General features: G+C 39.9%; 1 protein-coding gene across 3 annotated transcripts in view; it reads right to left on the reverse strand.

The window, feature by feature from the left end:
• Positions 1-13,354, reverse strand: part of CCDC162P (coiled-coil domain containing 162) — an 89,056-nt gene extending 75,702 nt beyond the window's left edge. For all 3 annotated transcript variants that reach the window (XM_038175810.2, XM_072036112.1, XM_072036114.1), the window contains exons 1-8: positions 11,691-13,354; positions 7,842-8,069; positions 6,379-6,451; positions 6,060-6,170; positions 5,323-5,436; positions 3,508-3,702; positions 2,764-2,872; positions 10-167 (exon numbers count right to left, since the gene is read on the reverse strand). In XM_038175810.2, coding sequence (XP_038031738.2) covers positions 10-167; positions 2,764-2,872; positions 3,508-3,702; positions 5,323-5,436; positions 6,060-6,170; positions 6,379-6,451; positions 7,842-7,993 — 912 coding nt within the window. In that variant the 5' untranslated portion in view covers positions 7,994-8,069; positions 11,691-13,354. The remainder of the gene's footprint in view (positions 1-9; positions 168-2,763; positions 2,873-3,507; positions 3,703-5,322; positions 5,437-6,059; positions 6,171-6,378; positions 6,452-7,841; positions 8,070-11,690) is intronic.
• Between the last annotated feature and the right edge of the window lie 34 nt (positions 13,355-13,388).

Genomic DNA, 13,388 nt, shown 5'->3' on the forward strand with positions numbered 1-13,388 from the left:
TTCAGTTACCAGGGAAAAGAGCTCCATCTCATTGGCTGGGTTCTTCAGATCCTCAAGGTTATAGTCAATACCAAAGTGAGCCATCAGAAGCTGGAGCTGGGGTCTCAGCTCCTCGGTTTCAGTGCTGTGCTGTGGCAATGTGAATCCAGTGTCCTTGTGACAGGATTCTGCAAAAAGCCATAATCAGTCCAGCTGGAGAACATTGACATTTTAAGCAACATGACTGCAAAGAGTACTGTCAGTGCCCTTTGCTTTGCATCCATACAATGATGTAATTTCCTTTTTCCAGACTGAAGCGGATATATGCCAGAGAAAGAAGGAGGGAGGGAAAAGCCCACACTCATACGGATTTTTATCTTTGTTTTGCTTTTAGGGAAGGGCCTTCCACCAGACCCTGAAAGTCTAACAGCTGTTGTAGGTCAGGTCACCTCCATGGTCCTTGGAGGAGTGCCTATCTTCTAGCTGTAAAGGATGCCAGCTAACAGATCCTACTGCCTGAACAAAGAGTCATAGCTCAGGGGCGTACAGCATTCTTCTCTCACACACACACACCTCCCAAATCTTCACATGCCACAAGAACTTCAAGTATGTTACTATTTTAGGGTTATCACTCCTCCAGTATCTGATACTGGCATGATGCTGTTATCACAAACCTCTGAAACAAGGGTGTACTAGGGATGGCTGAGTGGCCTGGTATCCGTGTTGAAGAGTCTTGTCTGCAGTATAGCACCCATTTTTAGAAGAATGGAAATGTTTTCCCCTCCTTTACCTCATCTCAGGTTTGCTCAAGGCTTTGGTGTTCCTTCACCTTTGATCAGACAAAACTACTGTGTTCCTGTATGTTTTGTCATCTTTTCACCTTTTTGAGAAGTTTAACTCTGTCTTTTACGCAGGATCTTACAGTTTGCCCTGTGCCATCACCTTTCTCTACAGAAAGATTACCACTATTCCAGCTGCCTGGTTTCTGTCTCGGGCCAAGCCATAACGAACTGCAGCACTGTATCTGCTACTTCTTTTCCAGAGAATTTTGAAAGTCTGAAAAAATGCCAGCTCATTCTCCTTTACCCAATACTGATGGGTACTGCAGATACACACAATGATTCTAATAGGTAAGTTACTGTTTGCTAAAGTTCAGCAAAACTCTCGGGGTTTAGTGGAACTACAGGTAATCTAATTTATTATCTCATTGTTTCAGCAATAAAGGGCCATCTGCTCTTCTGTTCCATGCTTTACTTCGTCTTTGTTTTTAATGTCTTGTTTAATCATTCTGTTGTTTCATCTGTGAAGCTCAGATCTAGCTAGGAGATGAATGAAGCTTATGATGGTAATATGCTACTGTGCCTCGAATATTAGATAACTAAATACTGAAGATCAAAATGAGCTAGATCACTTCTGAGTTGCTTTTTAAATACCAGTAAGCATCTGTTTCTCAGCAAAATGAATGGCTCGCATCAACCCTATAACATATTGGAGGTCTAGTGCCATTCTCCATGCAATATTAGCCCACCATATGTGGGATTATGGCTTATCCCTCCCTCTCCTATACCACTCGTGAGAGAAATGTGGCCTGTCTGAGGGGCTTTATCACGGAAGAAGGGTTTAATTGTCCTCTCCATGTGCCTTAACACTGATAGTGCTGCTTTCCTGGTGCAATGCTGCTATGCCATGCCTGGGACCCCTCTGGGGCTAAGAGGAGAAAGAGTGCTGCACCAGCAAGGCCAGTTAGACCAGTCTGAGATTAGGCAGACAACAACTAAGAGTTAAAGGCCCTGTGCCTTTCCCAGGTAAATGTGCACTCTCCTTAGCTCTGTTCTTCATCTCTTCCCTTCCTACACTGTTCTCCACGAAGTGTCCCTCACACGGCAGTGTCATTCCAGGTCAGGGTTGTGGCCTGCTCCCCCTTGCAGGCCCACAGGCACATGCCCTGTGGTAGAAGTTTTCAGTGGAGAAAGGGAAGGGGGAAGACAAGTCCCAGCCCCCTTTTGTTCCTCCATCCCTTCCGTCCACTTTCTGACTGCATACACCCTGCCCCACCCCCAGGAGAGAGGCAGGGGCTATGCTTTTCCAGAGACAGTCCCGTGGGCTCCTACAGTGCAACACCATTCCCACTCCGTAAAAGCACAGGTTAAATTATAGGGTTTAAACACTCTGCAACAGGAATGCTGTCAGGCTAAGTACCATTCACGTGGGTAATTCCACATAAGCAACATCGCTCCCTTCCTTCAAAAGGAAAGAGAACTTGAAAATAACCACAAGGAGATTTTTCTAGAGATAGTTCAGTATGGGTCTGAGAACAATAGCTCCCTTTTCTTAGTTTCTCCAGAAACCGGCCACCCACTGAAATATTTTAAATAATATCTTTGCAGAAAGTTGGAAGGGTGAGTTTCAGGGTTTGGCATAATCAGGACAACATCCTGGATTCTCCACTGAGCTGATCCCACAAGTATTCTTCTGAACTGCCTGTTTCTGCAGCCCAGTGCATGGCGAGGCCAGAGCAGCAACCGCCACAGATTTAGGGCTCCACACTTCGGAATTTGGACACCAGATTTCCAGGATTCTTGCTGACTTCAAAAGCCATGCTCCAAATTTCTCAAGCATGTAAACCAAGGACAACATTCAGTATTTCCCACATTTGCACTGTTGACCTTTCTTAAAGAACATACATAAACAAATGCATTATCCATAGGACTTTTAAAGGAAAGCTGATCATTTCTCACCATTTCCTGAAACTCTTGAAGAGGAAAACATTAATAGTCAAAATACCTGAATTCTTGTCAAAAGCACTTAATTTGTCCCAGTTGTTTGGGATCACATCAGGACATTTCTCATCAACCACATTCAGTCTATGAGAAGCAGGCAAATGCTGGAGAATCTGGATTTAAAAACATATTTGTTGTTATTCTAAGTCAGTTAGAAGGCGTACAACTATTCAACTGCAAATTTAGTAATAAAATAAAACACAGAAGAAAAAAATATAGTTATCCATTCTGTATAATTATAGAAGTTCATTCACTGTCAATGACTTGTGGCACTAATAAAATCATTAAAGAAACTAGATAAAATAAGGATGTACTCAGATTTGTCTTCAAAAAGCAACACTTAAATACTCCTCAAATCTACTAACTATTCATCAAGATGACTCAACCGTTTCATAACATTCTGCTCTATCAAAACAGTATCAGAGTAACAATATGGAAAAAAGTCTCTCAGGCTTTCTCCTCCTCATTCTAGATCTCCTTAAATCCAAGAAGCCCAAAGCTGTTTACCCTGCAGCCAGAGAACTCATTATTCCACTTACAACAATGACAAAGCTGAATTTAGGTGTTTTCTTTCCAGCAAAATCAATATGCTAAAAGAACTGAAAGTCATATGTATGGAGTTTGGCTCAGTACCTTCAAAACCTCTAGATTTCTTTTACACTGAATTTTATCTTACTGAATTTACTTTCTTACCCAGGATTTGAATGCTGTGTAATTATATTTTCACTGCTCAAAATGTTTGTCTTACCTGGAGAAAACGGTGAATGCCCTTCAAAGAGTGGAAGTGGCACACTAACCACTGAGTGTAAATCATCAGATCTTCCTGTGTCACCAAATTCATTGGATTTTTCTTTCCTGTCAGGAAATTCTCCCTTGCAGCTGAAAGTCTTGCGGCCCTCTGAACTGCATCATTATATTCCTCCATGATGTGACTAACTCGCTGCTATTTAGGAATGTAGAAGAGAAACTATCATTTTTGCACTTGTGCATCTTCACTAATTAGCTAGAAGACCATTGCATTCCCTAAGAAGTCTCAGTTTGAGAATAATCTCTAAGGTTTAATTCCTTCCTAAATGCTTAAGAACGGTATTTCCAATGAGGAAAAACAAATTTCACTCTAAATAGTGAATCTCTCTAAGCAGCTAACACTGACCATAAGCAGACAGCTCAGAGTATACTAAGTCATCAAAGTGTGAATGCAGACAGATTAATGATAATGTTGAAAAACATGTAGGGGGATCTTTTCACATGTTTTCTCCATTTAAATAGGCCAGACTCTTCAAGTAACACCAGAAAAGGTGAGACTTCACATACAAGTGCCCTGCCAGAAAAGTATGTTCCATTAAAAGACTGGGCAAAAGTGCAGTTTTTTAAAAGCACATCTTGCTGATGTTAGAGAACTTCCCATTAGGGAATGGCTCATCTAGATGCTCATCTATGCTGGTCAGAGGCAGCCTGGAACTGGCCAGGAACTGGAAATACACTTTGGCCATCATCTACTCAGCATTTTCCTTTTCATCAATAATGACAGAATGAGTTACTGAAGTAGTTTTAACAGCACAGGATCTGGATAAGCACGCACATAGTTTGCCACTTTCTCTGCCTGCACCAGAGCATCAGTTTTCTCTCTTTCCTGGCCCTCAGCTCATACATTTCCCTAATAGTTCTGTTGCAGATCTGCTTCTTGTCATTAAGATCATGTGGGAAAATGGTGGATCTCTTCACTGTCTTCTTTACCAAAGCTCTACCACCATGATTCCCAGCAGTCACAACCTTCAGAAAATTCCAGCCACCCAAAGAACAAAAGATTTACTGAGAATACTGGCACGACCGTGCTTAGCAGAAAATAGAGTTGTTGACAATAGAGATGATTTAATAGAAGATTCCATCAACAAGTATGAATTACAACTATAAAGAAGAATAGTCACATAGTAGCAAGGCAGTTATTTAAGCTATTTTGCGTGACATTTATTTGTGTCTGAAGGGGAAAAAAACATTTTCACCTGTAAGAGAGCTCAGTTTATTTGCAGCAAAAACTGCTTCTCCTGGAAAATTGAAAATATTGAACTGAGAAAAATAACTGCTATTAAAGTAAATAACAATAAAAGCAGAGATAAAAAGTAAAAACTCTCAATCTTCCTGAACCGGACTTGAGATGCTGCTTGTCTACAAGTGCTTACATTTTTCAATAAACCATAATGACTGTAGTTAAATAGGGTTAAATGCCTATTACATACATAATATTCGTATTATGTACTAGCAGGTGGAAGACAGGGATGTGATATTCCAGGCAAGTATTGCATTGCTTGAAACTTATGACTGGATTATATTAGAGGTCTTTTTATACCTAAATGATTTGATGATTCTATATATACCATATAAACAGATGCTACCATAACTTATACCAAAATCTAAATATTAAAAAGTCTTATAAATTACCCCTAACAATAATTTTTTATTTTTGTTTTTATTTTGGATGAAAAAAAGCCATTGCTAACAACGAAAAACACTGTTTTTCATGAACATCTACTAAATGTGCTAGAACCTACTTTTCGGATCCTACCTGATAGAGAGGATAAAGCTTCTCAATAACACTGCTGTGTGTACAAAATCTCTTCCATCTAAGCATGTGCAAATATTTACTCTGGACTAGCTGAGTGATTCTGTCTGTAAAAAACTTGAATAAAATCAAAAATAACCAACACATCACACATTAGTAAACAACAGCAGTTTAACATGACAGGAAACTTAAGCAGTATATAGATCATCATAAGCATCAGGAAACAACACCAAAATAATAGTCAAAGACCCCTGAGCTGTTATTATTATTAATAATATAAATATTCTATACATTTATATTATGTTGGGTACTTAAGTTGTCACAGTGGAAAGAAAGCAACAAGATAATCCACCTCTTACTTTGGGAATGAAAAAAAAAAAAAACACTTGGTACAAGGAAAATGGCAGAATTCCATCCATTGGGCCTAGAAATTTGAGCTCCATTTTAAAAATTGGAATAAAAATATCCCACAACACAGATATAATAGAACAGAGCAAAAGCAGCAGGGAAATACATGAACACCGTTCCAGCCCATCTGATCTGGCTGAGGTTCCCATTCTTCAAAGAAACAGAATAGGATTATTTCACATCAGACAAGGAAATGTTTTAAACTGCAAGCACTAATACATTCATGCCTGTTATCAGGAAGGAGTTGCATACCATTCTTATTTTAAAATCACAGTGCAACCTGCTGGGCTAGAAGAAACTGCCTGGAGCTTTGCAGCAAGCAGAAATCCTACCTGGTGCAGCAGCAGAGGCAAGCTTGCTGCTGTGTACTCCCTTCTCCAGCAGCTCTCTAACTCCCTCTGCATGACATCAGCCTGAATAACAAGGGGTTTTGCCTCTGTCACCTGCAAACAGAGCGTATTTTGAATATATCTCCTGAGTGGTGAATATAGAAAAATACTCAGACTTTGAATTTAGTTGGGAGCTGTGGCAAAGAAATATTACAGGCCTAGATTGTTTTTCATTCCCCAAAACATATCACTTTTCCTGAATTTAATTTTCACTTCTGACTTGGTGACCTATTTTAAGCTAGTGTATGATTTAGCTACCTACCTGTAAGACTTTTTTCAGTATTACCTCCCTTTCTCTTCTGAAATAAGTTACATCCTTTGGAACTGGAATAGAGCTGCAGAGAAAAAGGAAACATTCAGCAGAATGTTGCACACAAGCCTGTAGAAAGCAAACATTGGTAAGGCCCAGCACAACTCAAATGGCGAGGTTAACAGTAAGCGAGTTTAATGGTATAAAAACCTATACTAAAGCAGCATCATTTATTTAATTAGAAGAATTTTTTTGGCACACTACTTTCTTCCACCTCCATTTTCTTTAGTCAAAGTCTTTAAAAAGTCCATCTGGATGCTTGTCAATTTTATGGGCACATATGACAGCCCACAATTATGCAGAGTTCCTTGACAAGCATCCTTCATAATTAACCAGCTTCTTTCCTAAAATGTCTGCATCACAAGGGGCTGAGAAAAGTTGTGGATGAAAACTGTTTTTTCAATTTTCATGCATCAATAGACTTGCAGCAAGCATATGTAGCAAATTTTTTATTTAACTGAATAAAAATGTATGCATGTAAATTAAAAACATAGGTGAAACCTGGGCCATTAGAAAACTGCTTCTGAATCTTGGCCAAAAGTAATATATGGGAAATGCCCCTGGAACACTTCAGAACCCTAGTGAGGTTGGACTGGGGGAATTTTTGTGATCATCTAGCATTCCAACTGCTCTAAGGCAGGAAAAGTAAATTTTTGCTTTCAAATATTGATCTATCTTGTTCTTAAAGGCCTCCAATCATGAATGGTCAGCAACCTCCTTGACTAGACATCAGTGTTTAATTAACACAGTATTTGAAAAGTTTGAATTTTGGCCCATGTTTTTTTCCTATTCATAAATGAAAACAGAAATGTGTTCCCCTTGTCTTAACAAGAATCTCCCACGTGTCTAAAGATTTATAATTCAGAGTGGAATGGAGACAGTAGTCCATCTGCTTTCCTTTTTGTCTCAAGTGTCATAGTCAAGACTGCTTGATGTCTGTTTTCCTTCAAATATTCTCCAGGTGGTCTACAGCTTGCCTGAAGCCAAACCTGGGTGCATTGTCACAGTTTATATCTCATTATGGCTGAGGAAAGTAAGAGCAGCTGTCTTACTTGTGACCATTCTGTTTAGACATCCCAGCATTATGTTTAAAGCTACTTCCTCTTCACCACAAGAAAGAAGTACTTAACATGCTAGGCAGGTTTAAAGTTCTGTTTGCAATACATGACATGAAATGGGATTTAGTTTATGCTTTCACATTTTCTTCCATTTCTAATGTAATGGTGGGGTACACACAAAGAAAAACCTGCTATTCATGGTTCCCATGTATGTATTGAAGTCACTAAATTGAATATTTAGACACATGAAATCTATATTATTTGAAAAAATGAATAAAATAAAAGGCAAAAAGAGAGAGATGCAATGCTTTGTTATAATCTCACTCTTTCCTACATGCCTCAGGAAATTATCGTTACCTGTATGCTCTGCCTGGTGTTCCCTTGAGTACCCCGTTGTCCTCTATTTGTGCCTTCAGCTCTGCCAACTGTGCTGCTAGTTCTCTTTCCAGCTGCTGGACCTTCTCAGTAGAAGAGATCTTGTATACTTCATCCATTTTGTGTATTTCCATTTGGCAGACCAAAAGACAAAGCAGTCGAGAAGAGGCAGCTCCTTTCTCAAGAATAAATCACCTGTGAAATCTAGACCTGGAGAAATGTCTATGTAAATGGCATAAATTCCCACTCCTATATATTGTTCTATATATTGTTTATATAAAAATATATAAGTGGATATATAAACAGTATATAACACATAGCATCTTCATAAAAAAAACTATCTATTCAGCATTTCCTTTAATGAGAATTTTATTTTAATAGCTGGAACAGAACTGGGTGGAATGGATTCTTCCCATTTTGAATACTAGCCTGACAAAAATAGGAGATAACTGTTCTGGGCCAAATTTTTTCAAGACCCCACCCTAATCCCGCTAGCAAATAGTATCTCCTCCCTTCTTTACCCAGTTTATTAAGAACACTCCAGAAACTTTGGATAATCAAAAAATGAAATTTGATATGCTGAATAAAACATTTTACAAGAAAACGATTGATGCTTTTTTGCTTTAATTATTTTCCAAAATAAAAACCACTGAGCTTCAAAATCTATTTTTTCACTATTTCTCTCACCTGAAACTATTACTTGAGGTTGACCAGAATACGAGGAGTAGAAAAACTTGCGAGAAATGCCACTTTTTGACAGAGTGTTGTCTGCAAATAATCCCCTTTTACTAAAGTCACTCAGTTCTCATGGGAAAATCCTTTTTTTTTTTTTTTTGGATAATTTCTAAAGTAGCTGCGTTCCTTCCCCACATCTGGAATTATAGTTATTTACTACCTTGTCAGTTAGATGTGTAATCAATTAAAAAGCAAAAAAATAAAAAAATTGGAGCTGTCTTTTTAAGGAAAAGCAGCAAGTCATTGAAGAAAGATTTGGGTTTTCTTTCTTGGGGGCAAAGGGAAGGAAGAGGCAAGTTTATTTGTAATCGACCACTAAGTAACAATCTGTAGCATCTGTTTCTCAGTGGTCTGCAGAATCTGTTTGGCAGCTGTGGGCATAAGGTTTCTCCCTTTTTCTTAAACAAACAAACAATACAGAGGTTGAATACAGAAGTGTAGGATATACATTATTGCAGATCTTGTTGGTCAACAGTATCCTAAGGTCTCGGGCAAATCCTTGTCTCTGTTAAGAGATAGTAAGAGCTGCACTAAGCAACCAAAGAAGGAATTAGAGAATTCAGTTCTCTGAACTTCACATGCAAGAGAAGATAGTTGTGCTCAAAATAAAAGCAGGGTAAAGAGCTTGTAAGAAAGGATGGTGCAGCCAATGAAAAAGTTAAAGGCAGAGAATGAAAACAGGAAAAGAAACAAGTGCTGGGAAGCCCAGAACTAAAGCAAAAAATACCAGCTAAACTAAACACTGGTAAGGAAAATAAAAAGCAGACAATCCTTGTTAGCAAGAGGGGAAGAAAAGATGCCACTATGCAGGCAGTAGAGTTCAGATAAAAATAATTCAGATACGGCTACAAACTAATGGGAATTACTTAGTTCATGCTATGATATAGAAGATGGAACTGAAGTTGAGTTAGCTGAGGGGAGTGAAGCAGCAGAAATATAAATTACCACTTCTCCAGATAACCAGAAAAGCAAAATTTTTGGCAAAATAGTAAATCTGCCCAGAAATAAACTCAACTTGCAGAAGGAACTTGTCTGAAGCATCAGCAAAATACACTTTTATAGTATGAGAACTGGGTACAAATAGTCTGCCTGGTTTCGGGTGCAACTTGATAGGTTTGTGAAAAAATTATAGAGATAGTATACGGTAGGGAAGGAAAGGGCTCCATAGGCCATAAAGGCCTGGTAGCAATCTGCCTCTTCCTCAACCACAGAGTACTGAGACCCTGATGTCCTAGTTTCAGGTCAGTGAGACTGCTCTTCTTGGTAGAGTTACCCTGAGAGCATTTTCAGGAAGGGGACCCACATTTAGGCCAGTGCATGTGAGGCTGGCATGAAGACAGGACAAATGGTTGCAAGCAGTGTCATGCATAGGACTCGCAACCCATCAGCAGCCCTACATGTAAGCAGCACTTCTGTCACCATGAATTTTGAGGAGTTAATCCCAGATTCCCAGAAATCAGTGGAAAAAGCTCCACGTTCAGTCAGAATTTATCTGACTAAAATCTATGTATAACACAAATACCTTCATTTAAGCTCATCACCCTAGGCTCCCTTTGTAGCCTGTAGTGAGAACCAGGTGTCTGGGATGAAATCCACCTGACCTATTTTAGCTGTTACCTCAGCGTGTGATACATCACACTTTCAGAAACTCTTACTTCCTCTGCCAAGTTCAGAAAGACCAAGGGAGCCACACAGGGAGCCTGTGGAGCTTCACATGAGCACCAGCCCCACAACCCAAGGACTTCCAGAAGCTTCCATAGGCCCCAGCAGCAGGCACTGGAGAGGCAGCCTTGCCCACTTCAGTAGAGGCACATTGAGCAAAACAGCAAATGCTTCATCAGAAATAAGAGCATATGTTTTATTATCCCCACTTCCTTGTTTTTCTGCTATAAAAATCACCATGTGTTTGTATGGTATTCTTATTCTGGGAACGTCTTTCGGTCCACATAAACATCTGCACTCGGTTACATTAGCCGCTCTCCAAATCCCAGTGAGATCCTGCTCTGATACTTTGCTAGGAGTGTTTTTGCCAGCTTCTATTCCCAGAACACACTGGATTTATAGCTATGTCCAATCTCTAGCTTTGCTGGTTAGAAGATTGTAACACACATTTTCAAACTGAATGCCTTTTGTACTGGGACAAAGTCTTTCCAACGGGCTTAAGTAACAAGCCATTAATTTGTGCTAGCATATTTCATTAGCAGCAGGAAAGTGAATTATTATTGGATCCAATCTGCTGTTCTGTATTTTTAATTATACTGTTTGACCTACATCTTTTGTCCAATTTCCTTAAAGTCTAGCCATAAAATACAACCCTAGATTAAAACACTAACAAAACCTGTTGTCAATGATCATTCTTGCTGTGGTAATTTTGCATAACTCAGCATAAAAGAGCCAGGATTTTGAGTAAATAAACCAATTAGTCTTTTTTTGGGATCACTGCGTGTTTTTGTCTGCTGCCCTTTATAGCTAGATTCAAAACATTTATAAAAAAAAAAAAAAAAGAATATACAGTTTCACTCAAGGAGACAAACAAGAACATGCAAGATATAAATCAAAACAAGAATCTGTAAAAGAGTAGAGCAAGCATTTACTAAGCCAAAACATACTGTTCTTATAAAAAAAGACTGCTCTAACCACAGTGCTTTCTCCAAATATATGTTTACGGAGTCCAAGGCCAGCACTTTTTAGAGCGTTCAAATCCCGCTGGAATCTGGGTGCCTGATCCCCTTGGGACCCGGACCTTGCCAGCACTTGTGCACAAAGTTCACCTCATCACTGCCGTTCTGTGTCATCGCTCATCGCTGTGTATCTCTCTGAAGGCTTACCTTATGTGGTTGCCAATTGCTCCAAACTGTGAATGTGCTACTAAATAAATACACAAGCTGATTCCCAACCCCTCCCTGCCCAGCTGCTGACAGGACCCGTTTTAGCAGTTTTTCCCTTTTCCCTCCAGCCCCTCACCCCACAAAATAGCAAGCAGAGCAGCTTAATTCTGGGCTCTGGGACCAGATATCCCGTCAGCAGGCAGGCAGGCACATTTTGAAGCCTGGCTATTCAAGGCTTTCATCGCTGAAGCACTGCCCCATCCGATACCTGGCTGACTGCCTGCCACCAAGCTGCTGCCCTCCGCCACATGGAAAGCATGGGTCCTCCTTCTCCAGCACCAAGATGGCACCTTCTCCCCTGGTTTCCACAGACAACACAAACACCAGGTCAGGGCACAGATGGAGCAGGTGACTGATGTGCCAGCACCCTGCCCGGGCAGGCCCAGCTCTCCCTATAGCAACCCCAAGCTACCAGAGCTGTGACGGCCTCAAGCCCCACCTGCAAGGCCTCAGGGCCTTCTGGCTCTCACTCCTGCCCATTTTTATGTATTTGGGGCAAAACACTGCCAATTTTTCTCTCAATCCAATGTCTGAGTATTTTCACGTCAGGCTGGACCTCTACATGAAAGACAATGCTTTAGGCTCCTTAAGGCACAATGAGCCCTTCTCACTTGCACATACAGAGCTTCAGAGGTTATTTAACTACCTTTAGGAATGGCAAAGGCTTATCTCGTGGCAGCAGGATACAAACAGTCTGAAAATGTTAACAGCAGAAATACTCATTTTTCTTTTGTCTCCACTATCAGCAATTCCAGCATCCAGAAACGTGTAAGCCTACCTCAGAAATGCTATCTATACCAGGAAAATACCATGTTTAGAAATGTGTTCAAGTGCTTTTAAGCATACGATGTGCTTTTCTAAGCCAGAGATAATCCATAACAAAGAAGGAAATGAAGAATGGAGGAAATTCATTCCCAGGTATCTGCTGAAAAACCTGGTTTCCCACAGTCCCCATAAAGATGTTTATGACATATAAACTTCACTGCCCACCTCAAACCTGCCCCAAAAAGCTCTCACACACAACTCCTGTCAAAGATTGTAACAGTTTATTCTAAATTTAAGTTAATTGTCTGAAAAATGTCACAACCCCTTCTCTTGTCAGATGCCAGAGCGAAACAGTGATTTGAAGACCCAACTTTCCATTGTGACTACAAATCACTAGCGTTCAAAGCCGTAACAAGAGGGCATGCTTCCATTTTTTTTCTTACCTGTAGAGGGGCTTTAAAAGACCACTTCTTTCTTTTCATATATGAGATATGCAGTAGAACATTTTTGAAAAATTGAAACACTTTTTTCTTCCCCTACGCCTGTCCCTCCTCATTCTTGCATCAACCTGGGTGCTAAAAATTTTACAGAGCCATAAACACAGTCTTGGAATGGCAAGCAAACCAATATTCTCCTCCCAGATGTCACTCCTTGCCATTTCCTCCCCTACATGTGCTTCTTAAGTCCTTCTGTTTCCTTCTTCATGTCAACATTCACTATCACTAGTCCTGATCCTGCAGATGCAGTATCTGCTGGGGACAAACACATCAATTTACTGACTGTTTTTGTGAAAACTTCTACTCATAGGCACAGTGAAAGTCATTTAAAATTGCTTATTCTTCTTCAGAGTTTTAAGTCAGCTACTTCAAACTTGTCAAAACAATGGGATGCTTAATAGGAAGTTACCATGAAACAGCTGTTTTTTTACTAGGTCTGAAGGGTTACACATGCAAAGCTGCATAGCTATTTGCTTCCAATCCATAGCATTCCCTGACACTAAGATTGTCAATAAAGCTTACATAATAAGTGTAAGTATATAAACAAGAGACAATTCCTCTTTTTCTGCCTCGGTTGCAATGATCTGAAGATTCAGATTGTGAACCTTCAGTTAGTAGAGAAAAGGGAAAAACACTGGCTTTCG

This window comes from Anas platyrhynchos, chromosome 3 (genome assembly GCF_047663525.1).
Source record: "Anas platyrhynchos isolate ZD024472 breed Pekin duck chromosome 3, IASCAAS_PekinDuck_T2T, whole genome shotgun sequence".
NCBI lineage: Eukaryota > Metazoa > Chordata > Aves > Anseriformes > Anatidae > Anas > Anas platyrhynchos.